Source organism: Tyto alba, unplaced genomic scaffold, assembly GCF_018691265.1.
Source record: "Tyto alba isolate M040663 unplaced genomic scaffold, T.alba_DEE_v4.0 Super-Scaffold_45, whole genome shotgun sequence".
Taxonomy (NCBI): Eukaryota; Metazoa; Chordata; class Aves; order Strigiformes; family Tytonidae; genus Tyto; species Tyto alba.
The window spans coordinates 1,475,053-1,501,784 of NW_024881321.1; the positions used below are offsets into that span (position 1 = coordinate 1,475,053).

Below are 26,732 nucleotides of genomic sequence, written 5' to 3' on the forward strand. Positions count from 1 at the left end.
TGGGGGAAGCTGGACCTCTTTTTTGATCCATGGCTTTCAGTGCTGATATTTCTCACCATTTTATCAAAAAGTTCTAATACTATTTGGTGGCCTTCCCACGGTGCCATGCCCTGCAGCTGGTCTCCTGGAACCTGACGTTGTGTGTGAAAGATGTGACTTAAAGAGCCAAAACAGAAAAGCAAAGGCTTCGACTGCGCTGTATTTTATATATTAAAATGCTTCCACACCTGTAATTAGACCTGTGATACCAAATTGTCACCTGCTGATGGGAAGGCAACCTAGCAAGTAACCACAACAGACCTCTGCCAGGGTGACACAAGACATATAAACTACCCAACAGTTAAGGTTAAATATGTGGCAGTTTGCAAAGAGCTCTGTCAACTGTATCAATAGGAAGGGGGCGAAACTGCATGAAGAACAAACCCCAAGTACTTAACGCTCAGTACTGATTTCTGGATAATTTTTTTTTTTTTTTCTAAAATAGAAGACTGCAATTTTTTTTTTTTTTTTTTTTTTCCTCCAGCACAGTTATAGATGTGTGGGGCCCTTTGGTTCCCCCTGCTGACACCCTGAAACGACGCAGGGTGGGCTGTGGCTCCAGGCTGCCGTGGGAGTGGGGGAAACTAATGAGAATGGGCTCTGCCGGCAATCGCTCCTGCATCCCACAGCTCCCACGGTGCTGCCGCTGAGAGGCGTGTGAGCGGGCAGCCAGACAGAATAAAAACAACTGAGCCCCCCCCCGCGAACCTCACTGCCCGCTGGCAGGGTCCCGGGGAGCCGAGCACGGCTCTGGGGTCCCACTGGAGAGGACTCTCCGAGTGGAGACTTCTCACTGAAGGCTGGATTTTGCAGTTCCTCTGCCCGGTCTCCCACCCACGCAGGTGAACGGATTTGGCACCCACGGCACTCTCAGGTAAAGAGGGATTTGCTGGGAAGCGGGTGATGTGCTGCGATAAAGGGCAGCGTGGGGCTTCGTGGTTTGGTAGGAAGAAATCGGCTCTGGAGGCGGACTTGGCTCTGAGTTATTTCAGAAAAATAAAAAGAAATCATTTCCTCTAGCCGTCTTTAGAGAAAAGACCTTTCTGCGGAGGGGCTCGCTGGCCCGGGCGCACCCGCCGTGTCCCAGCAGGACACCCCAGCAGTGGGGGGCCGCTGAGAGAGAACCGGGGTCTGAGGAAGTCCCGGTGACTCCCCACGCCGCGTTCACCAGCGTGGACTGGGGCACCTGAAGCTGGGAGAGGGCAGAGCTCAGTTTGAGAAGACTGAAGGCTGGAGGACAAGCGCGGCGGTGGCTCTTGTTTGGGCTGATGTGTGGTGCTGCCTTTTGGCTTCGCTGCGGGTCAGGGACGAGCCAGTCAGTCAGTGCTCCTCTTCTTTCGACTCACGTTACCTAAACGTTTAGGGGGAGAGCAATGGCCAGGGAAAAAAAAAAAAAAAAAAAAAAGTTCAAAGCTAAAACTGGATGAAATAACAAACGAACCGGGATGCAGGGTTTGTGCTGCAAACAGATCACCGGTGCTTGGCGGGGACAAGGAGCTGAGTTACGCCAAGAAGGCAGCGGGGCACAGCGTGGGTGGCAGGAGGGCAGCAGATGTGGGGAGGGCACTGAGTGGGCAAGTGCTGGACAGGCCGGGGGAGGCACAGGGATGCCGCGGCTTTGCTGTGGCTGGGCTGCAACCTGCCACCCCGAAAAGCACCTCTGTGGAGAGGCCCCAGCCTGCTGCAAGGAGCTCAGAATCTTGCTCCCCCGCCGCCTTTGCTGGCCCTCGTAACACAAGAGCAGCTCCTCTCACCTCAGGGGAATGACCCCGGGGAAAGAGTAATGGGAGGACGTCCAGAAGTTGGTTTTGGTCTTTAGATTTTTTTTTTTTTTTTTTTTTTTTTTTTTCCCTAGTTGTGGCTGAGTTTTCCATTTTGCATGTGACTCTCCCAACTCACCAGCAAAGCGGGAGCGGGCAGGGTGCAGCAGGACACCCACGCTGCCTTTGCATGCCACCAGCCTTCGTGCTGCATTCCCGTGAGTTGCAGCGATCGCTTCCCCGTTTCAGCTGGGGAACAAAACTCTTCCCCGGCTGCCTGGCTGCTGAATTGCGCTTTAGCACCCTCATGCATCGGCACACAGGAAAATACTCACCTCTAACACCCACAGCAGCTCCTGGGGAGGAGCTGGGGGAAAGGGGCAACACCTATTTACCCAGCAAACATAATGATTTCTCTGAGGGATTTCTCAGCCCTGTAGGAGTCAAAGCCGATGCCTGAGGGAGGACTGAAACCACCGCCCGGTGCTTCTGTGTGCTGTGTCCTTGTGTGAACACTTGTGAGTCCTTGTTTTGTGCGCAGCCATCACGAATCTGCTTTCTTTATCTCACCCGTTAAAACTGCACACACAGAGCTCTGATTCACAGTCGTTTCTGGGCTCCATCACTAGATGGTGACACGCTCCCAAATACTGAGTCCTCCTTCAGTTTGTCTTTTTTCCTTTAGTGTAAAATAACAGCAAATTTAGACAAAACGTGTGTTTTACCCTCTGCTTATGGAAATACAGCATTCCCAGCCACATGCAATTCTGCTTAAGATAATTTGGTGTTCAACCAATTTTTAATATGACATCGGTTTTGTTAACAGGGTCTCTGTAAGAACTACCGCTATAAAAGTTATTCTAGCCACGAACACTTATATAAAGACTAATATTACTGATCTCTGCATAATTTGGAACGTATTTGTCAGCAGCCAGCGGCAAAATGAATGCACATTTGTGCACTTTCTAGGAACAGATCTGCACCAAAAGTTTTAAAGTTTAAAATTAATGTGTCGTTGGGTTGTGGAAACTACTAGTTTCCCTTCCTCCTGCCTGTTTTCCCTGAGCATGCAACGGTGCTCATTTCCTTCCTTAAAATGTTGGTCAATCGTTTCAGCCCAAAGGCACCGGATTTGCTCTTCTGAAGGAGGTTTGGTGGCCGGGACGAGGAGCGTGCACTCCCTGGGGGTCAGGCACTCACATGTCGTCTCCATTCCAGTCCATTGCTCGGTCTTGATGGAAATGCCCACTGGGATTTGCAAGGCTTATTACAGCAGTAACACCCACCAAATGAGGCTTGTGGCATAGCATGAAGATGCGGGCTGGAGCGGGAGAGCTAAAATTCATGGGACACCCGATGTGATGATGCACAGTAGAAACCTGGACAGGTGTATGTTGGTGGCTGGCTGCCACACGCAAGTGTTCCAGCATGGGCTACTGACCTGATGAGAGGTCTGCAAAAGCCTCAGTCCCTGCTACTTGCTCGGCTGCTCACGAACAGGTAAAGCCAGGAAATGGCTCTTCCACTGCAGTCACTGCCAGGAAATAGAAACTGCAAGGCCAAGGTGAGAAGAGCCAGCCCCAGCCCGTTCCCCACGGCAGCAGAGGATGCTGTGCTGCTGCAGCTCACGGGTCTCTGGGCTTGCGGGAGAAATCAGCCTGCCAGGAGACAGCCAGCTCTGCTCAGCCCCGTTTGGTAGGGCTCAGACAGGCTGAGGAGGGGGGGGGGATGGCCACATATTGGCTGGGTGGTACAAATCTGTATCTTCAACAGAGCTCTGGGGCCCTGTGGCCCCCAGTAGGCACTGGGCCAGGTTGGGACCAGCATTGTCTGATGAGAAATCCCCCCGGGGCGGGTTTCACATCAGCTGAGAACAGAATGAGGCTCAGCCTAAAATATTGCTCTTGAATCATTAGGAAATGCAAAGAGGCTAATTTGAGGTACGTGCGGAAATGCAGCTTCCCCCCCGCCGGCCTCCTCCGTGCACACCTCCATCGAGCACACCGCTGGTGCTGGTGGCAGACCTGTGGTGACACTGGCCAGGGGCTGAGGCTGGGAACGTGTGTGTGTGTGTGTGTGTGTGTGTTCGATGCCTAGCTGCTTGCTCATCCCTCACCCCACCTTGTAAAAACCCTTCTTGACAAAGAGCTACTTTCTAATCCAGCTACTTTTTTTTATCAAAGGCATCCTGTTCTGGGCTCCCTGTGGTTTGCAGTTTTTATTCTATATTCCTCTTCAGAATCCTTCCCGATCTTAAAGCTATTTTCGTCCTCTCTCCTCCTCTTTCCTGTAATTTATTTTCGCTCACTAAATAATTTTTGCAGTGGTCTGTGTAGTGAACCTTGCCCGTTTCACTGAGTTTTCTCACTGCAGTTAAATACACTTTGTCCTGCCCCAACCCCAATCAAAGTCAAGATAGAACCTTTTATAGATCTTAGGAAGACAGCATTAATACTTCTCCCCCAGCTTTCCCGTGACCCCAAAGCTCTACCATCATCAGCAGGCAAGCCCAAAGGTGCCTGAAGGCAAACTTGACTCTAGATATGCCACACTGATGGCTGGTGTCTGGATTTGTGGATGCTTTGAGTTTTTTAAGGGTAGTGAAAGCTTCCTGAGGGATGTGAGTGACTCTGAGTCAAGATATTTCACAGAATCATAGAACGTTCTGGGTTGGAAGGGACCTTAAAGACCATCTAGTTCCAACCCTCCTGCCGTGGGCAGGGACTCCTTCCACTACATCAGGTTGCTCAAGGTCCCATATTTAGTAAGTTAAGGGACACTTCACATAACTGTATTCATTTCTGTATCCCCACAGACACCCCAAAAGGCTCTTCACAATGACTGCCGGCCTGGAGAAAGCCTGCCACCGGTGCATATCTAAAATTGCCAGCAATGGTAAGGCAGTTCTGGAGATAACCACTTCTGTGTTTGAGCAGCCCTGTCGCTAAGCCAGGTGTATCAAGGAATTAAGATGATGCCAAGTAGTCCCAACTGAATTTTCTATGGAAGTTTCCTTTCCTTCCCTCCTTTCTGAGGTGTTCCCTGCCCTAGGCAATTTTGGGCGCCGGCGGAGCGCACCATAGTAGCTCCACCCTGACGGTGCCTGCCTGCCGCAGTATTTGGATGAAAGCAGAGCAGTGTCCCATTTCGAACAAATACAACCCCCACCAAGTATCTAAATACGGGTCGCAGCAGGCAAGCTAAGCAATATGATGTGTTTGTCTCCTGTTCCAAGGGGTACTTCACGTGCCGTCCGGCAGAAGTACCCGCAGGAAAAACCACCGCTGCCAGCCTGCGGTGCTGGCACGGGGACAAGAAGGCTGGCGACAGAGCGTGGTCAGGAATTTCCCCCCCCCCCCCTTTCACTCAGAGATGTACGGAGCACGGGCCTTCTTCCCTCCGGCCGCTGCAGACGCGGGCAGCCCCCATCAGCGCCCGCGCACGGCGGGCAGGGACCATCGGGTACCCGAACGGAGGCGTTTCGCACGCCAGCTTGCTCTCGCTCAGCATTTAAAGCAACTGGCTTGTCCCGCCAAGGGTGGAGGACGCAGAGGGGGGTAGGGAGACGACAGCTCCCTGCCTGGGCGAGCAGGCTGGTTCTTGCTCTCCGAGGAGCGACGCGGAAGAAAACTGAGCCGGGCTGGGGGCACGTCCAGGCTGTGCGGAGAGGCACGGGAGAAACACGCGTCCGGGTGGGGGGTTTGGAAGACCAGGGGATCGGTGCCGTTGGCAGGAGGTTAAAAGCCAAGGGGTTTAAAGCGGCTCACCCCCCCTGACTGAATCTCCTCTTCACCCCAAGCTGCAAGTGCCTTTCGCTTTCACTTCGAGGCGGTAGCCATTTCTGTTTGCACTCATATGCAAGAAAACCCCTTGGCCGCTCGTCAGAATTGGTCCTTCACCCACACTAATTGCTGCATTTGCCAGCCCAGGGCTGTTACCTTGGGGTCTTTTATATTCCTGCTTTTGCCTTCACTTGAAAGGCTCTCAAAGTTCGGGATGAACTTTCATTAATGATTAAGCCCCTTAACTCCTTGACGCCTTACAACCCTTCGGAGAAAACCAAGCCAGGGGGACAGCCCGCCCTGGCCTGGGTTCAAGCCAGGCTCCCCCCCAGGAACCTGGCACGGGCAGGGAAGGAGAGAACGTTTTCTGGCCCGCTTGTTTGTCCTCCCCGTTGCCCCCGGGGGGAAGGAGGGCTGGGAAGTGCTGCGGAGTGATGTGCCCCAGGGCCCCGGAGCGTGTGGTGCTCTCACTGCACCCCAGCAACACGCCCCCCCCCCCCCCCGATGCGGAGCTGGGCCGGCTTGGGCTCCCTCGCAGCCCGCAGAGAGGGCGTGCAGCGGGGGGCCCGGGCTCGCTGCTGAAGATCACGATAAAAAAAGGCAAAAGTGGAGTTTTCTCCGATTTTTGTTCCTACTGGTTACAAGCAAAATGTCGCTGTTCCCTGTTGGTATTAAATTGCCACCGGGACTTTAACGACGACAGAGAAAATAAACGATCTTTTTGAAATTTTTTTGAAAGAAAGGGATTAGTTCTGATCTCATCTATGCTCTCTTACATCAACAGCACCCTCTCGGGTACTCACAAAGTTACCCATGAGTAAGGCAACTCAGAAATACCATTACAGGAAACTCATTCTCTTCAGGTTTTCATTACATTTAAGTTCAAAATAAGCTCAGCTTTAGCTATGGATCAGCTAGTGCATCCAAAATTGATTTTCTGTTCATTAAAATGCAAACCCTCCTGAAGTGCAGTGACAGTTAATTCCACTTTTTCTCATCATCCTGCGTATATTTTTCAAAGAGCATTTCAGCACAACCCCACACCTGCACCTAAGGTCTCCTGATATTTAAATGACTCCGAAGAGTCAACCTACCTGTGCAGCATCATCTAAATTCTTTTCATTCTTGGTACAGTGATTTAAGTTCAGAACATTAGGGCAGTCTTTAATTAACTGAGCAAAAAAAAAAAAAAAAAAAAAAAAAAGAAGGCTAATCCAATCCACTACCTTGGGTTTATTGCAAAGCAAACTGGTGGCTCTTTATGTCAGGCCTAAATCTTGTTTTAAAATTACATCTGGAAATGAATCACAAGGGGCCAAATCCAGAGCCCAGACCATGGCATGGGGAGAGGCATTCAGGCACGCCACTCTGCAACACTGCCCAACTCCCTAAGCACCTACCTCTACATCTGCATTTACATCTGCATTTACATCTGCATCTACATCTGCATCTACATCTGCAACTACATCCTCCCCGTACTGAAGGTTCCCAGATTACTGGCACCTCCTTATTCTACACTTCTGATGAGAGCAGCATTGCTGGTGTCAGTGTTAGGACCTGGAACTCAAGTTTTAGATGGTGTGATGCTGGCATAGCTTAACTGGGTACCAAAGTACTATTTCACAGCAACACAGCCGTGCCTAAGCAAACAGTGGCGGCATGCAGCAAACAGCTGGTGGCTCCGAGCTTGGATTTGTTCTGCAGCTCAGTCTTCTCACGCTTTCCCTGCCTCCTACGGTGGCTTTGCACTGGGACGGCAGACCTCCATGGGAATGGCTGCTCCCTGCACTGAATCCTCCAGCTGCTGAGTATCTAGTTTGGTCAAGGGATTAAATCACCCCGGGGTGGGATTCCTGACATTCGTCACAAGAATTTATTCCATCAATATAGCTCCTTGCTATGGCACTTAGCCTCCCGGACAGAGCCATCTTTGTTTCTGCTCAAGTTCATCTCATGTCTCTACCTTCGTAGCTCTTTGGGTCACTCACAGGTCCTTTTTTGAGTGCTCAAACCTTGCTGTTATTTTCTCTCTTTTGGCCATTGGCTAGCCAAGCTGAACAGATTTAATTATTTTCCTTCAAAGTTAATTCGCTCAAGTTTTTTTTTTTGCATATCTCATCTGATATAGTGACGTTTTCCTGTCACTCAGAAGCCCAGAAAGACACACGGTATCCACAGCTACCAAACCCATGGGTGAGGAGACTGACGACACGCACTCCGATGTCAAGATCAAAGACCCTTTATTATTCAGAAAGCTGCGTTTTTATCCCCCTACCAAGTTGTCAGTCCCCCCAACATAAGTGCTTATTGGTTAACACACATTACTCACACACCTATTCTAACATTTCATTGGCTAGCTTAACTACGCATGTCTTTTTTTTTCCCTTTGTCACAATAACTTTTTTGCTTCGGGCGTTCTTCCTAAGTCCTCTGTTGTTCACTGATAACGCTCTTATGTTTCTGTTATTCCAAAACCTTATTCTTCTGTTATTCCCAAACCTTCAAGGTCTGTTGTGACCTTATTTTTCTGTTATTCAGGGTCTGTTGCTACCTTATTTTTCTGTTATTCAGAAACCCTATTTTTCTGATATTCACAAACCTTCAAGGTCTGTTGTGACCTTATTTTTCTGTTATTCAGGGTCTGTTGCTACCTTATTTTTCTGTTATTCAGAAACCCTATTTTTCTGTTATTCCCAAACCTTCAAGGTCTGTTGTGACCTTATTTTTCTGTTATTCAAAGCCCTTATTTTTCTGCTATTCCAAAGCCTTCAAGAGCATCATGGCCTTCGTTGATGTAAAATGTCTCCACACATGGGCAGACTCATCCCTGGGCCATAAAACTTGAGCTGGTTTCCCAGTAAGATCCACCAAGATTCGCTTTGCCACCGCAGCACCCCCACACGCTGCACCCTTCCTTTTCTCCACGTCCCTTTCAGTACTGCAGGGGATGTGTGAAGATGCTGGGGAGGTATAAAATGTGGGTGAAATTATCCACCCCTTACACGGCCAGTGTCCGTGCACACCGTGACACCGCGTGCTAAGCATCTGCCTCAGGGCACGATCAGTCCCGGGGCTGGACGGACTGACCCGAATTTGCTCACACCCAGCCTGCTGGGAGTCAGCTCCCCTCAGAGCAGTGTTCCCCCCGGGGTGTCCGAAGGGACTCCTGTGAGTTTACACCCGCAGTTTTGCTCCTCAGCTTGCTCATGCAGACAAATCCCGGGCTAACTGCAGAATCTGTTCGGAAGCTGGCAGCATCTCATTTTAAAAAAATCATAAATTCCTTTTTTATCAGGAACCCGACAGGCTATAGAACAAACAGCATTTGGGAGTGATGGTAATGTACACAACACCTCATTTATTACTGTATTTATTATCAGAGAGCTTGTCACACACTCTACTGGGTAGGTTGCACTACAGCCGTATCAGCATACTACCTAAGAAGAGGGGGTAGGTTGAAATTTATACTCATAAATCACTGCTGAAAACCCCATGAGGATTCTTCTTACCTGAAAAGAAAGAAACTCCTCTGTGTCTTCGAGGTAAACAGGGACAGCCTGGGCGGATCTGAAACTTCCAAGCGCTTGGAGAAATCATGGCAGCAAAATAAAATCTGAGGAGCCCGCGGGTGGATTGGCGTCACGTCCAACACTGCCTCCAGAGCCGTGCCCCCCCACCCGAGGACAACTCACCACGGGGCACACAACGGCCAGGCACACGACGGGGGGCTGGAGGGCAAGGGGGGAGCAGAGGGAGGGGGGGAGAGCTGCGGCGCCGGGGCATGGCTGCGGGGGGGTGGAAGGCCGCAGGCGTCAGCGGAGAGGCCGTGACATCGATCGTGCTAACGGCGATTGCAAGTTCATTCGCTTCTGCGAGGAGACCCTCGCAAGGAGCAGCTCAGCCAGGCAGCAGGTTTAGATCGGCGGCCCGTCCCGCCGGGCAGAAGACGCAAAACCTGCACCCACCGCTCCGATTTTTTTCGCGCCCGTAAATTTCAGGGAATGTAGAAGGTATACAGCCACTTGCTCTCCTCTTCCTCTGTTGCGATCCCGGTGTTTTGCCGATTGACGGGGTTAACACAAAGGACACAGACACCAAGCTAAAGAAATAGGCTTATTTTACTTTAGTAGAAATAGAAATTTTACTAGAGTAGAAATAGCAGAAAGAATAAGCAAGGTAATGCACCTAGACATTACTATTTAAAGCTGGCTATAGTGATTAAGAAAGATCCATCACCAGTTGCCCTCCTCCTTTACCATCATCCAGACCCGTGCATCAGCCGGGGAGCCCCGTCCCAGCGAAGGGTCGCAGAGCCTTTCCCAGAAATTGGGAATTCCCACGCAGGGCGCCCGCTCGTAGGGGAGGTCTCTGTGCTGGGAGGGGGCCCGGCTTTTATACAGTTTAACAAACAAGTCTAAACAAAACGCACAGGAGATCTCTGGTAGATTGATGTGCCTCAGTCAGGTGTGTCCGGATCTGGCAGGATCCGGGCATGTCTGAGGAGTTTCTGTTTTGCTTTACATTTGGGATTTATAGTTACTTCCAATTGTTTACTTATAGTTCCCAGGGGTTGTTCCCAGGGTTGCATTTTCACGCTGATAAGACACTGGTTGCTTCAGTCTGCTGATGAGATGCTGGTTGCTGGTTGGGGAATTCACTCAGGAGTCAACTTTGGTTTGAGGCCGATTGTTTGGGCCCCTTTTTGTTCCACCCGGGCGCGAGCTCGCCCCTTCACCCCCGGCGCGCGAGGACTCTGGCGCTACCGCCTCCCAGAGCAGGGCCCCACCGGCGCCCCCCGCCCGGCTGGTGCAGGGGGGGGGCCCCGTCTGCCTCACGCCCTGACACCAGCGTCACCGAGCAGATGTCCTCCTGAGCCACATCCAGAGACACCACCCTCATCCTGCTGTGGTTTGTTTTTTTTTTGTTGTTTTTTTTTTTTTTTTATTAGAGACTACCAGCCCTTATTTATTCCTTTTTCCAGGAATGGGTCCGGGCGCTTCTCTGACTAGTGAGGTGATATCACTGCCTTAAAAATCCCACAAGTCCCAGCCGTGAAACTGCACAGATAGCGGCACCCCCTCCGCTAGAGCTGTGCTACCCTGCGGCCCGGACCATCCTCTTGAGCAATTTGTCTTCGGACCAGAACGGGGCAGCACAACCCAGACAAATCCAGGCAGAGCGTGTGCGTGTCCCAGCTGAACAGCATTTCTGTGAAAACCCCACGCCTTTCGGGGAAAACAGTCCTCAGTGCTGCTAGCGGCATTGCGAGCGGCCGCGGAGCCCTGCCAGTTGTGTAGAGAATTGTTGAGAGTCTCACTTTGTTAAACAGGGACCTGGAAGCCTTCCCAGACCGCGCATCTGCCCCTCCAATTCGAGCCCTAAGAGGCTGGAGCTGAACGGGGAGATAATGAGTAAATACATTCCCAGCGACTGCTTTGGGAGGGGAATCAGTGAACCGTTACCTTCTTCTCTTGAGCTCCCAGTGGTCCCTATCTCCCATTTCTCCCCTCCAAAATCAGGTAGAAGCGGGACACAAGCAAACACGGCCGCCTGTGTGCCAATATGCGCAGCCCCACATACACACAGGGCCCCCCCCCCCCCCCCCCCATGAGCCTGATACATGAGCTGCCCAGGCCATGGGCGTTATTTTCGGGTGACGTTCACGGGCATGCTGGAAGCCCAACTCCGCTACAGTACCACCGCTTCCAAATATGAAAATAATAGTCTAGATAACGTAACAACTTAGCACGAAATGTGACATGTGGTGAAAAGGGAGGCTCTAGGCTGAGTGGTTCCAATGAGAGACTGTCAGCATTTGAAAGAGCTTACTCGAGTGTAGGACACTATTCAAGCAGGGGAAGAGTTTCTCTACTGTACAGCGTTCAAGAGACAGGAGAGCCTGAGCAAAAATGTGTGTGAGAGAGAGAGACCGGCCAACAGGGAGAGGAGGAGGGGGTGGCACAAAGGAACAGAAGTGCTTTCTTCAGCTCAAAATATCTTCAGTCTCTACCAATTCACAGAGATAACAAACATGCTACTTCTGAGAAAGAAAGATGTCTCTCAAGCGCCGAAGTGCAAGGTCCTCGTTCTCTGCGGAGAAAACACAAGCAGCGTGTGGGGGACGGTGCGTTCCCAGGAAAAGGGTCTGCAAGTCAGAAAGCCTGGGGGATTTGCCCGGAATTTTGATGCCGCTCCTCTGTCCCCTGTCTCGGTTTCTCCTTCTGTAAAACGGAGGCAATGACGTTTCCCTTTTTGCCCCAAGGCACCCTGAGGGTGATGGTCTGGCAGCGCTTTAGAGCTGCTTGGGGTGGCACTGTACACCGGGGGCTGGCAGTGCCCCTGCTCCTGCGTGGCGAGGAGGGTGCCACTCGCCTTGCAGAGGCTGCAGCTCCCCGGCACGGGGAACTCTGTGACACAGCTTGCCTGGGGAAGGGCTGGTCCCAAACCAGCCCCAAACGCTTGCTCCAAGATTTTTTTCATGAGCCCCCAAGGAGACATCCTACTCTTTCTCCTTACCCATGCCCTTCTCAGCCCCTCTGCGATCGATGCCCCCCTCCACTCACCGCCCTTTTGCCTCCTTAGGCATCTGCTTGCAGATGGAGCCATTTGCAGAAGCGCTCTGCAGGGACACTCGCCACAGAATGTCCTCATTATGCTCTACTCTCCTTTTGCAGGGCAGCATTTCCCTTTAATATTGCCAAGTGTTCTCGATTAGGCTCAGAGGGGACAGCTCTTGTAAGACAGGCTGCTCGCACTGTTCTTGACGCTCTTGTTTTTCACTTTCTGCCAAGGTAAGCATTCGTCCTCTGCAGCATTAGGCTGTGCTGGGAAAATACCAGGGCTCAGATGCACCAGCAGCTCTCTGGAGAGTAACTAAGCACCTCAGATCCACTCATCTGCAGGAGCAGTGTATGTGCACCCCTAAGAGCATCCTTCCAGGCAGCTCAAGCTGCTCTAATCCCGATGACAAGTCCCGCTCCTTGCAGCGGGGCCGCTGCCTTCGTGTTCACGAGCCGAGTTGGGTCAGGTTGTTGGACCAGCCAGAAACCACTCACATCTGCAACAGAGACAGTTTATTTAGCTGTCGGTGAAAACGAACTGGAATGGCATTAAAGCCGCTATTTGTTTAGCAGATACGGCTCATCAGTTGCCCTGGATTAGCTGATGCAAAGTTACTTGTTACTGCACAGTCACCTGGCAGTGCCTCTGAAGCTGATGCAGGCTAAGACAGCAGTGGCTAAGTCCTTGCTCTTGCAATAAGACAGCTGGAAGTAGTAGCAACAAAAGCAGTTTGTGTCTCTTACTGCTTTTCCACCGATACAAGGATTAACAGTGTGTAAGTTTAAAAATGGAAGCTTGAGCTCGGGCAGAGTGAGAAACCGCTTGATGGTCCCACCACCTCAAATGTGGCACCATAAACGCGATGTTCCCACGCCAGCGAGGGCACCGCGTTTCTCCCTGCACAACTTTATGGATAAACAGCACCCCTAAAGCATCGGATGGAATTGCTGGTCTCTAAACTTAATAACCCTGCTTTTCTTTTCTCATCCACAGCGTGCTTTATATTTGGGCTCCTCGCTTTCCTTGCCTTACCACTATCCATGACTTTCATAGGTAAGTTGACTACTAACGCATTTTAAAAACAAGAACTTCCCAAGGCTGCGTGGCAGGTTAACACAACTGGGGGAAGAAAGGAGTTGGAAAACGTGAAGCTTCCAACTGTTACACCTGTGTGTTGGTACTTTAGCTTCAGGCAGAATTCCAGCCCACAGTGTGTGGTGAGGAGGAAGCAGTGCTTGAATTCTGACCCTCTTTGTCTTAAATAGCCCCGCAGCGTGTCTGACCTCAGCGCAGGGCTCTGTCTGTGGGAGGAAGCTCACAGTCTGACGCATGAAAAGATTTCATTAATCAGGATCCCTCCGTATTAACTGCACCACAAAAATCTTGGAAGCGTAGGGCTGGAAGGGAAGAAGAGATGATCTAGGCTGCTATTCCTCCACCTTTTTGAAAGTGAGACCTGGTTTTGTCTGATCTGTCGCTGTATCACCTCCCAAAGGCTGGATTTGTGAGTAGCATTTCAAGATCAAATATTTAAGAAAGGAAAGGAAAATCCTTTGAGCTGCAGAATTTTATACATTTTTAAACTGCATAAGGCTCTTCTTTTCTTAGGCATCACGTTTTCCTTACCATTAATATAGATTTTTTATTATTTTTTTTTTTTTAACTGAGAACTTTCTAACACTTCACTGCTCCCTTTGGGCCTTTCATATCCTCCACATGGGTTGCGACCTCCACTTGAGAAACATTGGTAGAGACACCAGCCCACCTCTGCTTTCAGACAGGCTCACATGCTCATGGCATCCCTGACAGATGTCTGACTTGCCCTTGCTCAAGGAAATTCCACGGCTTCCCAAGGAGCCTATTTCAGCATTTTATTGCTCTCGCAGACAAAATATTTTCCCCCATATCCAACCTAAATCTCCCCTATGGCAAATTAAACAGATTACAGCCTGTCCTACCCACTGTGGTCACAAAGACAGATTGGTCACCGTCCTACTGAACAGAACCTTTGAACTGTTTGAAAGTTGCTATTATAACCCCGCTCCATCTTCTCTTTTTTTTTTTTTTTCAGAGATCTCAAAACCCTAATTCTTTCATCCTGACCTCACAGGTCACCGTTTCTGTAGCTTTTTTTTATTTGCATTTTTGCCTCCCTCCTCTGGCCTCTGGCCAATGTAACTATTTTTTTTTCCCCTCAAAAAAGAAAAAACAAAACCAAAAAAACAAACAAAGATGGAACACAGGACTCCAGCTGAGACCTGTGGAATGAGCAGTGCAGAATAATTAGCTCTTCTGTTTAACATGCAGGATTCCTGTAAACACACCTCAAAATGAAAGATGCTCTCTCTGCACCAACTCATTGGTTCCAATTTAGTTTATGGTGCATTGCATGCCCAGATGGTTTTTGGCAGCACCGCTCCCCATCAGACATTTCCCATTTTTTAATTTACTTTGAAGTTTTCTCTCCGATACGTAGCGTTCAGTTTTACCTGCTGTCATCCCCGAGATTTCGGGTGTCTTTTTCCAGCGTATCCGGATCACTTTGAATTTTACAGGCCTGCCCCCAAGAGCCCTTAGGCCCATTCCAGATGGGTGTCCTGGAGAAGCCGCTCACCCTCTGCCCCGTTATTCACGAACGGTGCTGCAAGCGGATGCTACAGGCAGACGCTGCGGGCAGGATGCGTCCCACCCAGACTGTGCGCCCGCTGCATCGCCCACAAGCGAAGTGCTGCGTGTTGCTGCCCGTGCCGGCGGTGAAGGGAAGCGGGTGTCTCGGGCTCTGGAAGCCCCACACCCAATTTTGGGGTGTCTCCATCGAGATGAGACGACTGTTGAGGGAGCCGGGACACCTCGCCCGTTGGCATGTGCAGTTGGCCAAACCCACAAAAGTTCAGCTAAAGGCTTGTGCTGCTTCCTTTACCTGGGGCCTTCCGAGTACCGGTGATGACTCTGGCAGGATTCTGATTAGGAAGGACGTCCTAATTAGGAATTAGGGAGTTCTAACGAGGGATTAAAGAGCAATTAGGAAGTAGGGAAATGGATTGAACTGTTACATCTGAACACGTAGGCTCTTATGCTTATCCATGACTTAAAATTGCTATTTATCCTTTAAGAGGATTTCAGCTTTCGCTTTTCCCCAGGCTGACTATGTCTGTGGAACAGGGGTGGGAAGGTATAATTCAAAGTGTGGTACAGCTTGCGTGCATATTGACAGCGAGCCTTCTGGAAATGAATCCAGGGCTGGAATCTGACCACTTACAAATATCATTTCCTAGGAATATTTCATAATATCATTAAGGTCACTGAGAAGTATGAAGTGTATGGTATGATATTAGCCTGGAGCTCTGGGTATCTCCTGCATCAGATATAAAGCTTTTTATTCCCACAACTTACAGAAATTAAGAGATAATGTCACTGTAATATAGTGTTGTCAGAGGATATTGGTTTCCTGCAGCTACATATCTGCAAAGACATTTTTAGGAAAATGAAATGTCAAGGAAAATGCAGATATTTATTATCCAAGAAAAAGCCTCTGATTTTCTGATAACATTCTGTTACCATGAGCTCAGAGAATAACTTGCTGTTGTGCCTCCAGTCACTATGGCTCTCGCTTTCTGCAGAGGAAAGCTGTGAGATATTTTCGAGTGTTAACAAATAAATTGTAATAATATTTGTTAAAACTCAGAGATGAATAACTGGTAGCCCCAGTAATAATGACACACTAACATTATACACTTCTAAAATCTGGTAGTACTATAAATCACAGTATAAGTCAAGACACATGAAAAGGAGTCAGCAAATTTTCCAAGCTTCAGACTTCTGACATCATTTAAGCCACAGATTGTTTAGCAGCTTTCAAACTTCTACTGGTACTGATGATCCCCTTTTTTTCAGTAAACACTCCAAAAATAGAAGGAGCTACGGAAGGACCACATAAGACTTCTTTTGAGAATGTTTTTTTAGTTTCCAGAACAGTGAAGGACTGCTCCCAATAACACATACTTGTACTCTGTCCAGACCACCTTTATATACAGTGTTCCTCAGGGGCAGCTAAATCACATTTGAAAGCTGATGACATCGTTCCCTCAATCGGCAGTCTAAATTTCCCCCTGTTAAAATTTAACCCAGTCTCGTGCTCGTATCTACACCAAATAATTCCTCAGGTCTCAAGTGCTCCCAACAGTTGGCCGAAGCCTCTCCTCATACTCTGTACCTTTACACGGGAGCCAGTCCTGCTCTTTAGTGGTTGTTGTTGTTAACATAATCTTTCCTAGCATTTCAGTGCTTTAGCCATTCACCATTTCTGTGAGTTTCCCCTGATATGCCGATACGCTTTCTGATGAAACGGTGCCCAGAAGCACGCGCTTTGAGATAAACCCTCTGCAGCACCTGGATCCTCGGGTAAAGCCCAGAGCCCAGGGCCCAGCTGAGGTCTAGGCTAAGTGATGGCAGCTGCTGTCATACACTAGGGACACCTGAAAATGCCTTGGCATTGTGTCCTCTGCCTCCTGTTACAAGAGGTGGTGGGGAACGGGCACCAGGCACCAGATCAGCGCTGCTCCGCAGCATCCTTTACTGTGGGGTGCACTTCAGCCCCTTTTTAAGCTACCTGAGAAGAGCAAAGCTACTAAACCGAGGCCAATGCTGTATGGACTTTCACTCATCCTGACCCCTCATCTCATGGGATAATTGTGAGTCACAGGGTTAGTAGTCACCTGCTGTGGGCCACGCCACCACACTGCCCAAAACAACGGTGTCCTTAGAGAAACTCATATCCTGATCGCTCCTGAGTGCTCCTTCCCCTCGGCTGGACTTTGCGTCCTGGATCCCACTGCAGTGTTGGGCTGTGCTACCCAAGAGGTAAAATGTGCAAGTCCCCCTGCTTCCCCAAGCCTCCCATCTCTTTTTTTTTTTTTTTTCCTTTGGACACTGGGCAAGCTGTTGGACATCCTTGCCGTGTCTGATCTTGCAAAGGTCGCTGTTTTTTTCAGATGGACTCCTGCGCTGGTCTGTGTCGCGGTCAGGTTCAGCCGCTCTTCACTCTAAACCCACAGGGAGCACTGAACCAGCAGCAGAGCTTTTACCTCTCATGGCCCAAATATCCCACCATGAACAAAGGAAAACACACCTTGTGCTCATGGGAAAGAAGAGCTAGCCCTGATGCTACCCTGCTAGTTTTGGTGTTCCCAAATAAACCAGGCACGTGATGTGTGTGAATTGATCGGCACGTGATGTGTGTGCCTACATTTCACTGTAGCAAATATCACTACCCATCTGTCAACAGTGGGTCCATATTTCCTATTCACCCATAGGGCTGTATTTTTCAAGATACTACTGTATTACCCCCCCCTTTCACCTTCTCTTTTACTGTCATATCTGCCTGCAATATTCTCCCAAATTCTACAGAGTACCACTGCCTGTCATTCAAATCCTTCCCAAGACTGACTGCTGTCATGTTACATATGTGAAAGGACTCCATAATAGATTTGTCTGGGAAACAGAATCATAGCACCATGAAAAAAAATTGGCATGTTTTCTTGATTTTTTTTTTTTTTGGTCTCAAATCAAAATCTCAGTAGCACACTGGAAATAGCAATTGCCTAGGTTCCTAAACTGAAATATATTCTCTGAGATCCCTGGACAGCTGCTTTTGGCAGGCTATTACAGGGCCAAGGCCTCTGGAAACCCTGGCAGCTGCTTTCTCAAAATGATATAATTCCTGACCGTTTCCCTGCTGCCCACCCCTGTAAAGCCAGGAACCTGACCAGGTCTCAGTGTTACACGGTGGCAAAGCCAAAAAATTACAGCCTTGCAATAGAGGACAAAAGGGGAGAGAGACCAAATCCATTTAAGTCCAGCTCTTTTCAATTATGAGAAGTCTGGTAATAAATACTTAGTGTAGAAGAGTCCACTGGACTCCACGGCCCGTACACACAGCAGACCACAAACCACCACCCTGTACCCTATGACTAAGATCTGCAGCAAGCAACCACAATCCAGAACACCTGTATTATCCTGTGCAAAGAGCACAGGATAGGTCCAGGACATCAGCAATTCTCTGGACCGGCAATAGCAGTGGATTTGGTGGGCCAACTGACAAACTGAAGAAGGCAGCAAAAAAAAAAAAAAAAAAAAAAAAAAGCCCCTGGTACTTCTTTCTTGATCCCTCCCGTTTGGTGTAGTTCTGAACATGGAGGCAAACCATTCCGCCTGAGAGATGTTCAGCACTGAGACCAGCACAATGCTTTCAGTATCCTGCAATAAGATAACCCCAATTATTCATAGAAAAGTCAAAATTTCTCCTTGAAAAAGACTTATACAATAAGAAGACAATGGAAAATCCTTTTTGTCCTCTGCAACTGATCAGTATAAGCCCTGAAACGTGGGATCAAGAACAGTAAAATTATAGTGTAATGAACAGTTAAAAATTGACTAAAGATGCCACTGGGTAAAGAGGCTTGGGCAGAGGATTCATCCCAGCTAACTTTAGATATCTACAGCTGGCTGTCTAAGTTCCTTGCACAGCCATGGAGAAAGAGGCACTCTCCGGGCCCGAGTCATCTGACCTATTTTAAATGCCTATCTCAGGACGAGATGAATTGAATTTTACAAGTGTCTATTTCTCCCTATTGACTCTAAAGAGAGTCTAGGAAACTGGTTCAGCTATGGATGCCTGCATTGCAGACATCTATATTTGGACAGATGAGTCTCACTGCCACAGACCTGTATCACAAGCTTCAGTGTCTACTGCCAGCAACATCCTTATACTGCCATACACTCCCTTCCCTAAAATTTACCCAGCTTTCTCTTTCTAGCAGTAGATTTGAGGGTTGCCAGGATCCCAGGCTCCATAACAACCAACGCTTTTAGCCTCCAGCAACCCAAGCAGCCTGGGAACTTGAGCTTCTGTGTGGTTCCCTGTCAGCTGCCTGGGAAGCTAAAATGGTCCAGGGACTCCCATGGGCTCTGGCTCCCAATCTTGGAGGCATCTGACTCGGGGACGTGCCACACTCAGGGGAGCTAATGATCAGGAAAGGCCTGGGAGAAGCTTATCAGAATTCCTTCTCTTCACAAACAGTTTTGATTTTCAATGATTTTTTTACTGCCGATGAAAATTTCCTGTCCAGCTCAGTCAATCATTCATTTAACAAAGATGCAGTGGCTGAAGCCAATGACCTGTGTATGTGGCTCCGATCAGTCATGACAGAACAACAGTAATGCTGATGTTATCTTTGCTTTCTCTCTTCCTTCTCCTGCCTTTTGCTTGTTCATGGCCCTCACTCCTGCAGCAGGAGATGAAAACTCCCTTTAATTCAGCCCCCCATTTCAACAGACATTGGATATAAGCCTCGGGTCTAAGCACTACACTTTACTTACAGCATCTTTAGTTTTCAGTGTACAGCTCGTTGCACTATTTGATCACTTGAGATAACAAACATTAATTTTTGCTGTTCAGGAATGAAGTTTTTGGAAGATTGCCCAGTTCAGCCACTAATTCCATTATATCTGTTGGTGGGTGGCGTGATTGGCAGCTTAAAGGTAATGTGCCTTCTGTGTGTGAAAAACATTTTGTGTGACTAGACTTTGACTTGCTAGTTAAGATGTAATGATGGGTGCAGACAGCTCTGTGCATGCAGTACTGAAGAGAGCTATCGGGATTGAACTGTGCTTGTTCCAGCACCTAAAGCACCCATCAGTCAAGTGAGACCCCAATGAGTTCAGCATTCAGCATTGTCCCACACACTGTGGTGTGACTTTCTCCTACATCACAGCATCTGTGCCCCCATCCCTACTGAGGGAAACGATTGCCTAACACGGATGCCTGTAGTAAGTGGGGCCCTATTTCCACAAGCAGTCGTCCAAGCCCGCCAGACCTTTCTCCTTTGTTTTCAGACACACGGGCTGGACAAAAAGTGAAGTTACTCTTCTAGTTTTGGGGGATGCTATAAAACCACAGGTGATTTTACATAGTCCTTCACAAGCCCGGTTTACTTCCACTCTCACCTGGCCAGAAGCAATGACTATGCAAAAGCACGGGTTCCTTCCAGAGCAAATACATCCTTGCACCACAGCAGGGCTTATTGATCTAGGCACAGTCTTTTCTAACCACAGCTACCTCTTCTAGCAGACTGTGCTCACTTACATCTTTGCTGAGCCAAAGCCTGGCTGCTTGACAAGTAGAGATACCCCCACACCCGTGTTACACCCTGATCACTATAACTCTGTGTGGCTCTAGGGTAAAGGATCGCCCCAACCTGCCAGTCCCTTTGCAGACGGTATTAACTGCCTGCTGGGGGGCACGAAGAGGCTCGCCAGAACAAACGGAAGAGCTACTTTAAGGCTTCTCAGCAGGATTAAGCAAAACTGTTCATTTGCAGTCCCAGTGACGTTCCTGCCAAAGGAAGAAAAAGGGGTGGAGCTGAAGGAAAAGCTTTGGAACCCCATCGCTGGGGCATGAGGGGCTAAGAACAGCAAGTGCTGCTGCTGGAAGGCAGGTCTGTCCTGGCAGCATTGGCTGTCCTGCACAGCTAGCGGGGGCAGCAGCAACCTGGCACCCAGCCTCCCCTCCTAGGAGCCCAGCACCGGCAGAACTGACAGGGTAGACCTGACAGGTTGTAGCCTAATATTTCAGTACAGGCAGGCCGTCCCTTGAGAGGAAACCTGCTAGTCCCCAACCTGAGAGCACTGCCTATTGCAGCCAGCAGATGCTGCAGACCGGAGCTAGCTGTGTTCCCCCTTTGGTCATGTTTCTAGCCCTTTTTCTTTGCCAGGATCGAAAGAAGGGGGAAAGAATATCCCTCTGCAGGTGTCTGCATCCCCTGAACTCTTGCACAGTGATAACCAAACTGGAATACACCACTGGGATATGAATCATCCCCCCGAAGACCTCTGGTCAGTCAATAAGTAAATGGAGAAAAACAGAAAGCGCTTAATCTTGTTATAAGGAATTTGCTATGCTATGAGTTCTACTGGCAAATGCTTAGTCATTTGTTCACACCGGTGGATTTATCTGTATAATCAAAGGTTCTTTTAATGATCGTTTAGAGAAGATTAGACAAGAATTGAAAGGAAATCTTCATGCTAATGAATCAAAGCCTTCATCAAAAATGTTGACTGTTTCTTAGCTATTTCTGGTTTTTCTCACCCTTAATAATATGGTAAGTGGGTCAGTTAATATTCCTGCTGACGTCAAATAATGGCTTGAATTTGGCTTCAGCTGACAGCAGGACTGCCTATTTTTCAGTCTGGCAATACATTTGGTCAGAATTTGACTGGCCTAACTCATGTGCCACCTCATAGTGCTTGATCTGCAGCCAAATTCCACCCGTCTCAACCCTGCCCCGTTATGTTCATCAGTCTGCACCATCTGCACTCAGCAGTACCTCTGCTTGACCTCTGTGATGCAAAAGGTCAGAGAAGGGGCACAGGATGAAGTCTGAATGAACGCTGTCCTGTGATGGACATCATTTAACGGCAAGTCATTGTGGCCCAGATCTGTGTAGATCTGTATGCCCCTCATCTGTTTCTTTACCACCTTCAGTCTTTAAAAGGCAATGGTAACCTACAGATGTTCACCAAGGCAACTGAGCCATTCTACAGCATCCGGAGAGGCCTGCTGAATTCACCTCATGCTGCTTTATAAATGTATATTCAGCAGTTATTAACAATGCGAGCAACTGCCAGAATTTGCTTCAATTACAGCTGGGCGAGGCAACATCCCTAAGAACTAGATGCACTTTCCATGAGCTGGTTAGATGCAGTTGAGATCCATACATTCGACTGGGAGGCTTCTCTGACTTCCTAAACACCAATGCTCACCTGCCATTCCACCCCATTCCCACTTCTGAGCTTCTTGAAGCTTGAACACAGTCAGCTGCCTATGTGCTGAGCTCACCTCAAAGCTGCAGAACTGCACAGAGCTTCCCGTCCAGCCGCAGGCCCCCATGCAGAAACCTCAGACCCACTGGCCAGGGAGGTTTATTCCTCCTGTGTTTCACGAGCCTGCTTAACATAGATGATCACCTGCGAAGATGATGCTCTGCTGGTTTGAACAAGCCTACCAGTTTGAGTATTCAGCTGGCTGTGAGACATCCAGTGGAAGCATCATTTTTTTTTTGCCTATGTTGGTGCTGGGACTTTAATCTCTGTTTCTCACAAACCGGTACCAACATCTGGGCTAGAAAAACAGCAGGCTTTGTGAACAAATATTTAATTGCTTATACATAATTGAACAGTTTTACAGGGAAGAGCAAGAGAATCCTCTTCCCAGGATGTCCTGGATCCTCTTGGTGAGCCTTGCCTCTAGAAAACGGGGTACCTGAACTAAAATCTGAACCAGGCAGAGCATATACCCATACGGGTTTTCCTTAGCCAGTGTTCTCACCATTAATCACTGACTAATGGAGAAGAGAGAGTGTAAAACAATGGGTGCTCTCCTCTCATTTCAAGCAGAAAAATGAGCACAGAATGTAAATTTGGGAAAGAGAACATGGCAGAGAACCCCTGCTCGGACAGTATGTCCCTCCCCATAGCCACTTATAAATCCACAGCTTTTGCCTGTCCCTCTGAATTTCATTCCTGGTTGGCCAACACAGTTTTCACAACTTTTGGCCCAAATCCTTCTTAGGCCCTGTACGTACCTCTCCTATAAATTTACCAAAATTAAGTCATTTAGGGGACAAAAATTTGAAAGCTTCTCTACATTGCAGCCAACCTACCTACAGACTTTGTATTGCCAAGGCTAAACTAGAAATCTTTTCAGCACTGCTGATGAGTCCTACTACTGCATTTCCCTGTAGACCAGACCTTCCTAACCTCATGGTACCACGGTATTCTACCTATTTCTTTGCCAGTTCTGACTGAAGGCAGGAATGGAGCAATCTATCTGAGAATATTATGCTTAACTGAAGAAAACTTGACAGAATCATTCCAAGTACCTGAAGCAATTTATTTGGGGTTTAGGTCAAAGTCTAGAGCCTTCATGATTTTATTTAAGCTGATTCACCTACACAGCCATGGAAAATAGAGTTAGGAGAGACAAATCCACCCACTACAAAGCAGGAACTACTCCACTTAAGTCATTTAGCAGTTACACTCATCTGTTCTTAAAAGTCTCCAGTGTGGGAGCTGCTGTGATCTCCCTACACAATCTGTTCTCATGCCTTTCCATTCTTACCATTGTCAAGTTTTTTCCAATGTCTGGCCTAAATCTCACCGGTGAATAAACAGTAGGGAAAAATTGCATTATGTTCCAGCAGGATCTGGGTCCTTTGTAGCTCCTCATCCTTCTCTTACATGATTTTCCCACACCTAGTTTTAATTTGGCCCAAAGGCTGGCAGTGGCCAGAACATGTTCAGACTTTCTGCAGCCAATTTACTTATTCCCTTTTCTCCCCCAATGCCTCCAGGTGACTCTCCTGCTGTACGACTCAACAAGGATGAGGCAGCTGCTTTCCAAGTCTGTTGTGATCGATGATGATGATGATGACGAATATCCCTGGAGGCAGAATGCTCACAAGTACTACATCCATCTAACCCTCAGCCTTTTCCTCTTTCTCTGGTTCATTCTTGGGAACTACTGGGTTTTTTCTGTGTATCTGCCAAATTTCATCCCACCCTTCCATCAGCCTCAGGATTACTGTGACAAAACCTTGTACATTTTTGCTGTTGGTGTTCTCATTATTAGCCATACTGTTCTCTTTCTTCTTGTCTTTTGTAGCTGCTGCATATATTGTTTTTCCAGGCAAAGGTACTCTTCTGAGGAAGACTAAATGCCACATAAATAAAGCCCCAGATATTTGGGAAAGAGTGTACAACAAAGAACAGGCAATAATTCACCCTTGTGTACACCTCTGTTGTGCTATATATATGTATGATAGCAGCCAACTGCAGGAGGAAATTGTAAAATACAGTGACATCTGGCAATAGCTAGGTTGGAATACAGCACAGTCAATGTAAAATTGCTGCTACAGATGCCAGGGTGCACTCTTGCTAACTTATACATCCTTTTTTTAACTCTTGGACATTCTGCCTGGAGTAAGCTCTTGCAGTCAGCGAACTCCTCTAAAACCAGGTCCCCTCATGTTGTTTCAGCACAGTACATCTCTGCCTACAAAAGTAGCCATGTCGGCTTCTTCACTGGGATCTGAACACCTCCGTAGCCTTGCTGAGGTATGTTACTGTCCCTGCATTATAGATGAGGGAGCTGAAACAAAGAGATAAAGGGCTCTATTCAGACCACCTTGCACGGCGCGCAGACTTTGACAGTAACTTAGATGCTTACTAGGAAGCTGATCAGGCCACTGCTAGACCAGCCAGCAAGTAGCTGTGATAGCAATACAAGCATGTAAAACAGGCAGCCTGAATACGGCCCCCAGGTCTCTCCTGAACTTGGATTAGAAAGCATTGATATCTGACTTTGGTGCTAAAACAGATAGTCTGAATATATCCATTATATCCAATACATCCAAACTCCGCCAAGGCCACTTTGCAAGTCCTTGGCAGAACAAGGAACTGAGCTATCAAGTACCAGATCAGTGCTTTAACCAGGGCATGGCATTCCCTAATCTGAGGAGACTCCTCTTCTCCACTTTTTGTATAGCAGTAATTTGTCAGTACCACACCAACACAAAGATGGTTGTCAAACCATTGTGATCAAGTTCATAGAAAAAGCGATGACGTTATGTTGGTGTTTTAAATATAAAATATAGTAAGACATGGGCAGGGATGTGGGAATTTCAGACGGATGTGTTCACTACAGCAGTTCCCTGGTTGTGGTGTGAGTGTACATTTGATTTATTCACCCTGGTGCTGTACATATGGAAACCTATACTTAATGGACAGGTGTAACACAAACAGCTTCTAAGCGAACAGCAGTGTCAGCTTTAAAAGCACCAGCATGGCCAGATACAATTGTTTTGTGACATGTAATGGAACAAGCCTATAACTAGTCCCGGTAGACTGTTTTTTTTCATGTGTTGATGAATGCAGTGTAAAAGTGCTCTTTCTGCTTTCACTTTAATGCATTTCTGTTAATACAGTCAAAATGGACGGGCTCCCCTCTATACAAGCTTGAGGGTGGCCCCAGGCACAGGAAGAGGATGTGTGTTTTGGATATTTTTTCTATTAAAACCCAAGCAGCCGAAACCTATGCTTTAGAGAAACCTAAAAGAGTTGCACAATACCTGTGGAAGAGTGAGATCTGTAAAAGAACCTTGATATGCCCCAGGTGAGCAGGCTCTGTTCAACCATCCTTCCTGGGACTGAGGCTGATGACAGTGTAACACCCGTGGGAACCACCCATCTTCAAACACCAACATTTACCTCGTGGGCTGTTGTACAGATAACTAAGGGTGCATTTGGTCCATAAGGACTTTAATTCAGGCCCTGGCTTTAAGAATCGTTTATTTTCAGAAAACTAATCTTAGAAAGAAAGTAGGATAAAGGGTGAAGGAATCTGACAAGAGGGCAGCATCAGTGTAGCATTCCCCAGCTCTGCAGCAGCCACCCAGAAGTCACAGGCAGGCTGCCCTTCCTCAGAAATCCATGGAATGGGAATTACTGACACTGCTGGCTGACTTCGGCCGTACACGGTTTTATGTAGGGAGATATGGTCAATGGAAATCTTTCCTTTCATTTGTGGGCCTCAGGTTGTGTCTGGGAGAAATCACAGGCTGTGTTTGCCCAAGAGCTGCTCCACCCCACACTCTCCACTGCCCCTCTAAAGGTACTACACATTTCTGAAACATAACTGCTGCCAATGGTGGAATGCTAAAATTCCTCCTTCCCACACCAAATACTTCACTGGCTCAGCACTTGGGCTCCTGGATTTCAGTGATCAGTTCTGAACTGATCTAAGTGTTTTTACCTTCAGTGGAGAGCATCTTTCATTCATTAAGATGCCAAAGTGTTTAAGAAATTGCCTATCAGCAGGCATAACTCCATCCATCACTCAAATGCAGCAAAGCAGCTGTTTGTCATTACAGATGAACTTTACTCAAAAGCTTGGAACAGGCATAAAAAAGAAAATCATACTCAGTTGATAATGCAAAAGAAATTTAACAAGAAAGTAGCTACAAACTCTCCACCCACAGGACTCCAGTACAAACTTCCCTGTTCTTGCAAAACACTGCTAGAATCATTCTTGGACACAAATAATTAAGGGCTCATACTCCTGATTAAGTCTGAATCGATTCCCACGTCACCGTGCATCCAGTGACCTTGCGGCAAGTGATGATGTGCGCACTCCTATCTGAACAAATATGACACGATTTCAGTTCAGCCCGGAGGGGATGTAAGCTAAGTCACATTGCCTTGCATTTTCTGTGTGCCTGTGTGAGTATAGTTGCAAGAGCTCAGCAGATGCGCAACGATTTATCAAACTTCAGCCACACAGTGGTAAGTCCGAGGCCTAGGTCTCATTCACAGCAGGCTAAGACTGACTGATTCTCTACAGTCTACCATGGAGGCTTAATGCCTTTTTCTTTAAAGGTAGTATTTACCTTTACTTGTGTACATCAATAAGCTATGGCACATGCAGGTGTGAACATCAACACCTCCAAAATTGTTGGAGCCATCAATTCTGTATCCA

General features: G+C 48.0%; 1 protein-coding gene across 2 annotated transcripts; it reads left to right on the forward strand.

Annotated features, from left to right (window-relative positions):
* The first annotated feature begins 669 nt into the window (after window positions 1-669).
* On the forward strand, window positions 670-24,364 carry TMEM272 (transmembrane protein 272). Of its 2 annotated transcripts, XM_033000229.2 has the most exons (6): window positions 670-913; window positions 1,895-2,041; window positions 4,615-4,694; window positions 13,136-13,195; window positions 19,599-19,681; window positions 23,551-24,364. In XM_033000229.2, the coding sequence occupies exons 3-6, from the start codon at window positions 4,637-4,639 to the stop codon at window positions 23,911-23,913; spliced, it is 564 nt and encodes a 187-aa protein (XP_032856120.1). In that variant the 5' UTR covers window positions 670-913; window positions 1,895-2,041; window positions 4,615-4,636; the 3' UTR covers window positions 23,914-24,364. The 2 variants fall into 2 exon arrangements, with proteins under 2 accessions (XP_032856120.1, XP_032856119.1); XM_033000228.2 differs by lacking the exon at window positions 1,895-2,041.
* Window positions 24,365-26,732: the final 2,368 nt, after the last annotated feature.

Bases quoted from the DNA above. Each gene is read 5' to 3' on its own strand.
- TMEM272 (XM_033000229.2), top strand. From the start codon at position 4,637: ATGACTGCCGGCCTGGAGAAAGCCTGCCACCGGTGCATATCTAAAATT. The intron at 13,196-19,598 runs GTAAGTTGACTA...TTTGCTGTTCAG, and splicing joins ACTATCCATGACTTTCATAG to GAATGAAGTTTTTGGAAGAT. The intron at 19,682-23,550 runs GTAATGTGCCTT...CAATGCCTCCAG, and splicing joins GCGTGATTGGCAGCTTAAAG to GTGACTCTCCTGCTGTACGA.